The 11,650-nt window shown below is 49.6% G+C and overlaps 1 protein-coding gene across 2 annotated transcripts; it reads right to left on the reverse strand.

The window, feature by feature from the left end:
• Nucleotides 1-2,262: 2,262 nt before the first annotated feature.
• On the reverse strand, nt 2,263-10,538 carry RINL (Ras and Rab interactor like; the record flags this gene model as incomplete). 2 transcript variants are annotated; one of them, XM_081216113.1, is made up of 11 exons in its annotated part: nt 10,317-10,538; nt 9,958-10,117; nt 8,691-8,793; nt 7,667-7,739; nt 7,519-7,583; nt 7,096-7,245; nt 6,612-7,010; nt 5,894-6,211; nt 5,502-5,633; nt 5,187-5,350; nt 2,263-5,104 (listed from the first exon to the last, which is right to left on the reverse strand). In XM_081216113.1, exons 1-11 carry the CDS (start codon nt 10,364-10,366, stop codon nt 5,042-5,044), a joined length of 1,677 nt encoding a protein of 558 aa, XP_081072239.1. In that variant the 5' UTR covers nt 10,367-10,538. The 2 variants fall into 2 exon arrangements, with proteins under 2 accessions (XP_081072239.1, XP_081072238.1); XM_081216112.1 differs by having other exon boundaries at nt 3,611-3,646; nt 5,057-5,104; nt 9,958-10,359.
• Nucleotides 10,539-11,650: the final 1,112 nt, after the last annotated feature.

Consider the following 11,650-nt stretch of genomic DNA (forward strand, 5'->3'; position numbering starts at 1 on the left):
TACTGAGAAGGACCGAGCATCACCTACACAGTATTCTTCATTTTAACTGCAGGACTGGAATCTAATCGTGAAGAAACATCAGACACATCCAGCAAGTGGGGTCGTCCACAAGACATACTCATGCAGGATATAAAGAGCTTCTACAGGGCTTCCCTGGGGGCGCAGTGGTTGAGAGTCCGCCTGGCGATGCAGGGGACACGGGTTCGTACCCCGGTCCGGGAAGATCCCACATGCCGCGGAGCGGCTAGTCCCGTGAGCCATGGCCACTAAGCCTGAGCGTCCGGAGCCTGTGCTCCGCAACGGGAGAGGCCACAACAGTGAGAGGCCCGCGTACCGCAAAAAAAAAAAAAAAAAAGAGCTTCTACAACTCAACAACAACAGCAAAACAAATAATCCAATTTAATTATGGGCAAAAGACTTGAATAAACATTTCTCCAAAGAAGATGTACAAATGGCCAGCAAGCATATGAAAAGATGCCTAACATCATTAATCATTAGGAAAATGCAAGCCCAAACTACAATGAGATATCACCTTACACCCATTAGGATGGCTACTATCCAAAAAAGAGAAAATAAGTGTCGGCAAGGATGTAGAGAAATCAGAACCCTTGTGCATTCTTGGTGGGAATGTAAAGCGGTGCAGCTGTTAAGGAAAACAGCCAAGAGATAAACTGTTAAAAAATTAATTTTAATTAAATTAAATCTGTTGTAAAAAATTAAACGTAGAATTACCATATGATCTGCCTATGCTACTTTTGGGTATATATCCAAAAGAAATGTAAGCAAGGTTTCGAAAAAGATATTTGCCCCCTCTTGTTCATTGCAGTATTACAATAGTCAAGAGGTGGAAGCAACCCAGTTGTCCACAGAAGGATGACTAGATAAACAAAATGTGATATATACAAACAATGGAATCTTATTCAGTCTTTTAAAAGATGGGGGACTTCTCTGGTGGTCCAGCAATTAAGACTCCACACTTCCGCTACGAGGGACATGGGTTCGATCCCTGGTCGGGGAACTAAGATCCCGCATGCCGTGTGGTACAGCCAGAAAGAAAGGAAAAGAAGAAAAGTGTAAAAGATGGAAATCCTGTCCTATGCTACAACGTGGTTGAGGCTTGAGGACTTTATGCTTAGTGAAATAAATCAGTTCACCAAGAGACAAATGCTGTATTATTTCACTTACATGAGACATCTAGAGGTGTCAAAATCATGGGAACAAAAATTAAAACGGTGGTTGCCTGGTGCTGGGGGGAAGGGGAAATAGGAGCTGTGTTCGATGGGTAGTTTTAGATTTAAAAGATGAAAACGTTCCAGAGATCTGTTACACAACAATGTGAATATAGTTAATACTACTGAACTGCACACTCATAAATGTGTAAGATGGGGGACTTCCCTGGTGGTCCAGTAGTTGACTCTGAGCTTCCAGTGCAGTGGGTATGGGTTGCATCCCTGGTCGGGGAACTAAGATGCCACATGCGCATGGCCAAAAAACAAAAACAAACAAACAAAAAAAGAAAAAAGTGTAGGGACTTCCCTGGTGGCAGTGGTTAAGAATCCGCCTGCCAATGCAGGGAACATGGGTTCGAGCCCTGGTCTGGGAAGATCCCACATACTGCGGAGCTACTAAGCCCGCGACCCACAACTACTGAAGCCCGTGCGCCTATAGCCCATGCTCCGCAACAAGAGAAGCCACTGCAGTGAGAAGCCCGCGCACCACAACAAAGACTAGTCCTTGCTCGCCCCAACTAGAGAAAGCCCGCCCGCAGGAGCGAGGAACCAATACAGCCAAAAATAAATAAATAAAAAATTTAAAAAGATAAGAGCGTAAATTATATATTTTTGCTACAATTTAAAAATAAATGAATACATACGTACATACATAAACACATAATAAATCAATGAAATTCTTGATGCCCTGCTTGCCCTAGAGGTCAGCTCCTTCTTACAGGAGATGACCCCTCCCATCTCCTGGGGTCTGACCACACCCCTCGGTGCTGTATGAACATAAGATCAGATACTGTATCCTGCAGTCTCTCCAATCCCTGCTTCCTGCTTCACTGCCCAATGCAGCCATCCTCAAGGTTCTTGGCTTTCAAAAACAATTGTGAAAAAACTCTATTCCCTGGGACATTTTTCAGTTGACATCTAAAATTACAGCATTTTGATCATTATAAAATGTAAAATTTTAATGGCAATGCATCTCTTCATTAGATGGATTAAGAGGGATTTTCCTATTTTTCTAGTAGATGAATGTCCTTGTTGCTGGAATGAGGTTGAGTATTAATTCTACTCTTATTTTTCCTTTTCATTAATAGTGCTGAGACTCTGTAAGTTTCCTGGGGCTGGTATAACGAATGACTACAAACTCGGTGGCTTAAAACAACAGAAGTTTATTCTCCTCCAGTTCCGGAGGCCAGAAATTAGACATCAGTATCACTGGGCTGAAATCAAGGTGTCAGCTGGGCCACACTTGTTCTGGAGGCTCCGTTCCTTGCCTCTTCCACCTTCTGGAGAGTGTTCCTTGGCTTGTGGCCACATCACTCCAATCTGCAAGGCCAACATTTTCAGATGTCTCTCTGCTCTGCCTTTATATTGCCTTCTCCTGTTTGTGTCAAGTCTTCCTTTGCCTTCCTTTTATAAGGACACATGTGGTTGCATTTAGAGCCCCCCTCGATATTCCAGGATAATCCCTCCGTTTTAATCCTTAATCTGGGACTTCCCTGGCGGTCCAGTGGATAGGACCCAGCGCTTTCACTGCCGCGGGCCCAGGTTCAATCCCTGGTCTGGGAGCTAAGATCCCGCAAGCCTCAGGGCGTGGGAAAAAAAAATTCTTAATTTGATAACATCTGCAAAGACCCCTTTCCAAATAAGGTAACATTCATGGATTCCAGAGATTAGGACGTGGATATCTTTGCGGGGAGCCATTTTCAGCCTACCACAGAAGATTTGTTCATTGAATCATTCAGCAAGTATTTATTGAACACCTACTGTGTGCCAGGTATTTGTCTAGGCACTGAGGATACAGCTATGAACAAAACAGAGATCCACAGCCTCCTGGAGCTGACGTCCTAAGGCTGTACTCACTGTCTAAAAATGGCAGCTACAGGCCCTGAGTGGCTATTGAGCACTTGAGATGCGGCTAGTCCACATCTCAAGTGAGAGGTGTCGCAGTGTAAAACACACTGGAATTTGAAGATTTAGGATACACACAAAAAGAATGTTAAATATCTCAATAATTCAAAAATATTGATTACATGTTGAAGTGATATAATGGGTTAAATCAGATATGTTAAGTTAAATTCACTTGTTTCTTTTTATTTTTAAATGTAGCTATGAGAGTATTTAGAATTACATGTGTAGCTTGTATTCTATTTCTATTGGACAGCGCTGTCCTAAGGAGAGGGAGAAGATTATGGACAATTAACACAGTAAATAAGTATATTATATGGAATGATTGGAAGTGAAAGCTTCTATGGAAAAAAATAAAGATCAGGGTAAGGGAGTGTTTCCTATGGCTGCTGTAACAAATTACTACAAACTTAGTGGCTTAAAAAAACACCCATTTATTATCTATTGCAGTTCTAAAGGTCAGTTGTCCAAAATATGTCTTAGGGTCTAAAATCAAAGGCTGAACTTGAGTGGACCTAGAGGTTATCATATTAAGTGAAGTAAGTCAGACAGAGAAAGACAAATGTCATATGGTATCACTTATATGTGGAATCTCCCCCCCAAAAAAAGATACAAATGAACTTATTTACAAAACAGAAATAGACTCACAGACATAGAAAACAAACTAATGGTTACCAAAAGGGATAGCAGAGGTAGGGAGGGAGAGATAAATTAGGAGTTTGGGATTAACATATTCACACTACTATACATAAAACAGGTAAACAACAAGGACCTACTGTATAGCACAGGGAACTATACTCAATATCTTGTAATAACCTATAATGGAAAGGAATCTGAAAAAGAATATATATATACATAACTGAATCACTTTGCTGTACACTTGAAACTAACACAACATTGTAAATTAACTATACATTTTTTTTTTTTTTTTGCAGTAGGTGGGCCTCTCACTGTTGTGGCCTCTCCCGTTGCGGAGCACAGGCTACGGACGCGCAGGCTCAGCGGCCATGGCTCACGGGCCCAGCTGCTCCGCGGCATGTGGGATCTTCCCGGACCGGGGCACGAACCCGTGTCCCCTGCATCGGCAGGCGGACTCTCAACCACTGCGCCACCAGGGAAGCCCTAACTATACTTTAATTAAAAAAAAAAAAATCGAAAGCTGAGTTTCTCTTGGAGGTTCCAGGGGAAAATCCATTCCTTGTCTTCTTCAGCTTCTAGAGGATGCCTACATTGGCTCCTGGACACATCACTTCGACCTCTGCTTGCATCACCACATCTCTTCCTCTGACTCTGACCCCACTGCCTCCCTCTTATAAGGACCCTGGGGATACATCGGGCCCACCTGAATCCAGGGTAATCTTCCCATCGCAAGACCCTTAATTTTTTTTGGGGGGGCCGCACCCCACGGTATGCAGAACTTCCCCCACCAGGGATCGAGCCCACAGTGGAAGCGCGGAGTCTTAACCTCTGGACCACCAGAGAAGTCCAAGATCCTTAATTTAATCACATCTGTAAAGTCCCTTTTACCACTTAAGTAACATATTCACAGATGATGGGGATTAGGAGGTGAACATCCTGGGAGGGCATTATTCTGTTTCCCACAGAGAGGGTCAAGCCAGAGAAGCTGTGGTTTTAGACAGGGATGTCTGGAAGAGAGCCTCACTGAGAAGGTGACATCTGCCTAAAGACCTGAAGGAAGGGAGGGAAGGAGCAGTGTGGATATTCGGGAATGGCATTCCAGGAAGCAGGGACAGCCAGTGCAAAGGCTCAGAGGTCTTCCCTCAGACCCGTTTCCTTTTCCTGGGAGCCCCTCCTTCTTGCTGCCTCTAGTCTAAACTACAGGGGTCAGAAGTTGGTGCTGCCCTAGGTGCCTCCCGAATCTTGCTTTCGGAGCAGAAGGGTTTGAGATTCTAATCATCACTGGCCTCTTGCACAATCTCTATTGCCCATGGTTCCTCAAAGGGCAGCTTGGCCTGTGGGGAGAGGCAGGAGCCTGGGTCAGAAAGGCAACAGATCCAGCCCTCCCCTCCACCCGCAGTCCAGAGGGGCGATCACCTCGACTTCGGTGGGGCTCTGTCTATGCAGCGTCCGCCTGCGGTGCCACTGGCGCAGAGAGGCCCGGGCCTCAGAGCTGAGCCCCTGGGGCGCACGGACCGTGTCGCGCTGGTAGTGGGCAATGTGGTACAGGGCCCCAAACCACGTGGTCAGGTAGTACCCGGCTAGGGGCAAGAAGGGGAGGTCAGCGCAGCGCCCTCAGGTTCCCTGGCCGCCTGCAGTCTCCCTGCAGGTTGCCCGCCTTCCCTCCCGCTGCAGGCGGGCGGCCTAGGGCGCCCCCTCTTGGGTCCCGGCGTTCTGGGGCTGGGGCGTCACCCTCTCCCCGTAGCTCGTCCGGATCCAAGAGCTCCATGAGAAACTCCACGTCGAGCTGAGTCTCCCCGATGTCCGGACTCCAGATTAGTTCCTCTGTTAGCGCTGGCAGGAAGGCGTCGGCCCCCAGGGGCTCTAGGGGAGCCGGAGGACAGGCTCTGGGGTGGACGGGGCGTGCAGGCACCTTCCATCCGATCCCCAGGACCGCAAGTGCTGGCTGCCCTTCCACTTTGCCGGGCATGCAAACGCCCCTTACTAGATTCCCGCGGCCCGCGTAGACGCCTCTTGCTAGAGCATGCCATCTTCCCCTCGACGTGTGCACGGGAGCCTCCTACCTGGCTCCCGTAACCCTCAAGCCACTCCACATTCAGGTAGACTCAAGAGTCCTCCTTTACCTTGGTTTTCGTCCCGAGCCAGGCCCTCGTAGACGTCACTGCACACCGCCAGCAGGAGTGACACCTTGCGGCGTGGGGCGCAGGCTGAATGGAGGCGCGCCAGGCGCGCGTGGATGCGGTTTCGCAGGGCGGGGACGGGGCCCCGCCTCTCATGCCCCGCCCCCTGAGCTCCCGGAGGCCCCGCCTCCACCCGCAGGGCTATCTGTCGCCGCCGCAGTTGCCGCAGAGCTGGGGCGCGGAGCGTGCGGAGTCGAGTCCACAGGGCCGGCTTCAGAGGCGCCAGCACCGCCCGGCACAGGGCCGCCTCCACCGCGGGGCCTGCAGGGGTTGGGATGGGTGAAGGGAGGGTCGCCAGGCTGACCCACGCCTACCCTCTCTCTCCAGCGACCCACCCTCGCCAACCGCAACACCTTCCTAGCCTCTGGCCACCCACTTGTGTAGATTTAGGTGAGAGCACGTGTGGAAGAAGGAGCCTGGGTGTGAACGAGCGCGTGAGAGTGTATGGCTGTCACACGTGTATGAGATGGAGCAGTGGTGAACAGAATAGGTATCACTACATGTAGGAAAGGGCGTGTGAGTAGAAAAGGAAACAGGTGTGCACACAGGCAGAGAGAAGGAAGTTGGGTGTGAACACCTATGTAGGGCCAAGAGATGGCAAACGTGAACCTGTGCGGGTTGGGAGAGTGGCCCTAAGTTCCCTCTCAGCCCTCCTCATTACCTAGATCCTCGTCCTTCTGGGGGGCCCCTGGCACCCTGCTCTCAAAGACAGCCCTGACATCGGGGTCCTTTGCTAAGTGATCTTGGAGGTCAGCAAGGAGGTGCCGCATATCCTGAAGCAGCTCTGTGGCCGGGTCCCCAGGCCTGTGGGGACCTTCAGCCTCTGAGGTGAGGCGCACCCGAAAGCTCCGGAACTGCCTGGCCACGTAGCTGCTCCGGGCCCTGGCTAGAGCCCGGATGTGGCGCGTGAGCGCATCCTCAGCTCCCTCTTCTTCATCTTTGTAGTCATCCTCCTCCTTCTCTTCCACCAGCCTGGCCAGAGCTGGCCTAGGATGGTGTACTTCTGGGCTGAGTGGGCCTTCCACCCAGGAGACCTGGTGAGGGGCTGGGTTCCTGGGGGCTGATGGGGAGAGAGGATTCAGTTCCACAAAACAGTGGCGGCAGCTCCTTCAGCCCTCAGGGGCCCAGGGCCCTGCTCATCTAACCTGGATCATGTCTCCCAGCAGTCTCTGGAGGTGTCTCTGGGGGCGTCTGCTCCATCTCCCACCCTCTGTGAGTCTCCAGGTAGAGCTTGTTCACCACAAAGAACACCCTCCCTGAGGTGTTGAGTTGGATGCTGCCAATCTGCAGAGGATCTGGGGGCCAGCAGAAGTGAGGTGTCCCAGGTGTCCAAGGGGCCAGCCTTGGAGACATAGTGTCCAGCTTCATTACTGGAAGAACTGAGGCTTGGTCCCTGGCACCTCCTCATTCAGGCCCAGGAGTCGAGCACACACACCCCCCCACACACCCTTCTCAAACCCCAGCCTTATCGTCCCTCGAACCCTGTAGCTTGGTCCCTCAAGTACCATCCTCCTGGACTAAGGAGGTGGAAAGGTGGTCTCTTCCTCCATTAGAGAATCACACCTCACCTGTGTTTTGGTCTCCAGGCCCTAGAGTGGGAGGGGGCAAGAGCAGTGTTCTGGGCAAAACATCCCTGAGAAAAAATGAGGAGTCACAGTATGGGTGAGGTGTCATAGGGAAGGATCCCCCTTAGCCCTTTTGAAAGGTGACCTGTACCTGCTGGCTGATAGGAAGGCCAGGAGATGGGGCAGGTCTGACATGCAGAGGTTAGAGGACTCCAGAGACACACCTGAGGGGAGAGGGCAAGGAGGAACAAGTTAGAAAACTTGAGGGTTAGCAGCCTTCTTTTCCCTGGGACTCTCTCTTCCCCAGTCCTGCAGGTCCCCCAAGAACCTTCAGAACAAGAAAATTTCTACCCTTGCAGTCCCTATCTTTTCCTGTGACTTTATGTTTGCATTCCACTTATGCCACCAAATAGGATTCATTCATTAGACAAATATTTATTGAGCACCTATTCATTTTCAGGCACTGGGGATACAGTTGTCAAAAGGCAGATACATTCTCTGTCTTCCTGTAGTTTAGTGGAGGGAGACAAAAATGAATGAGTAAACAAATAAAGATAAGTGTATAATGTATTGAGTGCTATGAATGAAATGGAGTGATTGAAAGTGACCAGGGCTCTCATTAGCTGTGGTGGTCAAGGAAGATTACATTTCTACAGAGGCCTAAAGGATGGAGACTAAACTAACCATTGAAGGAAGGGCATTCATGCAGGAAAAACAAATACAAAGGCCCTGAAGTTGGGACACATTTAGCATGCTCAAGGAACAGAGAAAACAGTGTGTCTATAGTAGAGAGAATGAAGGGCTGTAGATGGAGAGGTGGGCAGGAGCTAATCATTCATCACCTTATAGACCGTGATGGGCTGTAAGGAGTTTAATGTTTATCTAAAGATGTTGCATGTCCTTTGCAGGGTTTAGGGCAGGAATGTATAACATCTGATTGATATTTGAAAATATCACTCTGGCTGCTGTGTTCAGAATGGAAGAAAAGGGTGGGAGCAGGGAGACCAGAGAGGAGGCTACTGAAATTGTCTGGGCAAGAGGTGATGGTGGCTAGGATTAGGGTGATGGAGGTAGAGAGCATTGGGGAGATTCAGGAGATATTTTAGAATTAAAACTGACCAATCTTGGTGATAAATTTGCTGTGGACTGGAAACTTGGGGGTATAGGCTCCTCACCTCCAGGAAGCTTCAGGATCTGGTAGGTGTTGATTTCCCCTGGTGAAGGTCCTGTCCTCAACACAAGGACCTGTCTGGGATCATGTCCTATGACCAGGAAACTCTGGGGGAATGGAGGCAAAGTTCAGTTTGAAGAGGATTTGTGCCTGCCTAGCATCCATTGCCCTTATTTTGGGTTCCACACCTCAAATTTCCTTTAGAAAACTCTCTACTCTAGGTCCTGTGGGTGACTAACTCTCCATCAAGCCCTAGGGGTGGGTCCATGACCTGACCTAGCCAATAGGATTGACAGTGTTCTCTGACCACTGTGATTGGTTCAGAGATGGGCACGTGAACCAAGCTCAGCCAACGGAAATATTCCACAGGATTTTTGCTGGAGCTCTTTGGAAAAAGGCCTCTTTTTACACTGGGGTTGCTAAGCTGGTGAGATGTGGCCCTGAGCTGGGGCCAGCCATCTCTCTCACCACAAAGAGAAAGCCCCCCTGAGGAGGAAGCTGTGGTATACCTGTTAGTTGCTTTCTCCAGATCTATTCCCTATTCCTTGCAGAACTCCAGCTTTATTCAGGGCATTAATAGGCCCAGCCATAGAAGATGGATAATGATTGATGTAGGCAGTGGTTCTCACCTCTGTATAACTCCCAGGTGAGCTTTTAAAAATGTTGCTACCTGGGCCTAATCCGTATATTCTGAATCTGGATGACCATGAGGGAGGTCCAGGAGGATTGCAGAAAAGATGGCCTTGATGTCACCTGAGGAGCAGAACTGGAGCCTGCAGCTACCTTTCTGGTTATGTTAGAAAGATAAATGCCTATTTATCTAAGCTATTATAGAACAAGTGTTTACTTGCATCCCCAAATATTTAGAATTCCCTGCAGTTTAAAGCAAAGCCAAGGGAATTCCCTGGCGGTCCAATGGTTAGGATTCTGCGCTTTCACTGCTGAGGGCCCAGGTTCAACCCCTGGTCAGGGAACTAAGACCCTACAAGCCTTGTGGCAAAACAAAAACAAACAAAAAAAGGGAAAAACAGAAAAACAAAAAACAAAGCCAAAAAGTGGAATGAAGAGAAATGTATACATTGTCTAATGTTCAGGATCCAGACATTCCTGAAATAACTTTTACTTCTGGGCTTTTCAGTCATTTGAATCAATAAGTAGCCTTTCAATTTGCCTGGTCTGTGTTGTGTTTGTCACTAGCAACCAGCAGGGTCTGAACTGATTCAGAGTGTCATGGGGAGGGTCAGAGAGGGTCCCCGGCTGTGAGCACTTACCCCTGGTGGCCACAGCTCCAGAAGGGCTTTTGCATCCTGGGCATCCAGCTCTGGGATCTGCCACACCCCCCATGTCCTCTGAAGGCGAAGGAGTGGCTCTGGGGTCCCAAGGACTCTTAAGGGGGTCTCACCTGCTCCATTCGCCTGTGATGGGATTAGTCTGGGACATGCAGGGACCAGGAAACCAGGGGACAGAGGAAGGCAGTTGGACACTGAGATGGGGTCAAAGGTACAGGAAGGGGAAGCCCAGGGGCAAAGGGTCAGAGATGGAGTTCTGGGTCCTATTGCAGGTGGGAACTGGATGGAAGGGGCTTCTAAATCCAGGGGCAGGAGTTGGAGACAGCCCCAGCAGCCCTCACCTCTCCCCATCGGTGGGGCCTGCTGAGGCCTTGTCCTCTGGCTGTGCCATCCTCCTCAGGATGCAGAAGGCCAGTGAGCCATGGTCTGGCCTCTGGCAGGGAGGGAGATAAGTCTGTTTACAACCCACATGGCAGAGACCTTGACCAATCAGAATGGATTGAGACCCCTTGCTGTGCCAGGTATTAATTCTTTATTTGCTGGATGGTGGGGCGATCTGGGGATCCCAGGAGTCTTGAGTCTTGACGTCGTGGGGGAGGAAGATGACTCAAAATGATAGCTATTTACTAAGCGGTAGGGTAATATTTCAGATTATAACATCCGGGGCAGCCTTATGAATGTGGACCAGCTAACTAACAACCTTGTCAAAATACAGTGCCCGGAAAAGGGCTCTGCCCATAGCAGGCACTCTGTAACTGTGACAAATGTTATACAACATTTCCTCTCCCTCCCTTCCCAGACCACAGAGGAGCCCTCAAATATTCTCTCCCAACGTTTTATTATGAGAGATTTAAAACATTCAGAAAAACTGAAATAATTTTACAGGGAACATCCACATACCCACTACCTAGATTTTACTATTATTCTTTTTGCTTTATCACACATCTGTCCCTCTATCCATCGGACCCCAACCCTTTTAACCAGGTAGAGAGTCCTACAGTGGGTTATCAGTTAAGGTGGGAATTCTAAAATATTTTCCCTGCAGCAGTCCCAGGAGTAGGAGTCCTAGGTCCATCCATGCATCCATCCATCCATCCGTACACCCATACATCCAACAAATATTTATTGAGTACAGGCCCAGATTAGGGTGAAAGGGTGCCTGGGGAAAAGGGTGATGGGCAGAATAGGCCCCTGCTCCCAGGGGCTTCCATTCTTCTTGGGGTGGGTATAGGGGATGGAAAAGAAACAGCTAAACAAATCAATCAGCCCACTGACCAGAAGCCCAGGGTATTAGGAAGTGGGGGACAGAGAGCAGGTGCCCTGGCCAGGGGAGAGCAGTCAGGAGGGGTGGGGGGAGGGAGACAGATGCTTGCCTGGGTTCCATGAGAAGGGGAGAAGGAGATGGGTGGTGCTGGGCAGGATGGGATGGCAGCAGCTGCCTGATACCACAGGGAGGCGGTGGGTCAGTGGGAGGGTGATGATGTCAGCTGCTCAGTCCCTGGGGACCCCTACCTGTTCTCCGAGGGGAGGCCTGGAGTAGCAGGAAGTGAAAGTGCTCCTCGCAGAGAGAGGAAGCTGAGTGGGGCAGGGGGAAGAGGCGGGGCTGGGGGGTATTTGAAATCGACCCTCCTCCCTCTTTCCGGGGGCTCAGGCCTTAGGTGACCGGGCTTTGGAG

The sequence above is a fragment of the Mesoplodon bidens genome (assembly GCF_964165515.1).
Source record: "Mesoplodon bidens genome assembly, chromosome: 18".
Taxonomy (NCBI): Eukaryota; Metazoa; Chordata; class Mammalia; order Artiodactyla; family Ziphiidae; genus Mesoplodon; species Mesoplodon bidens.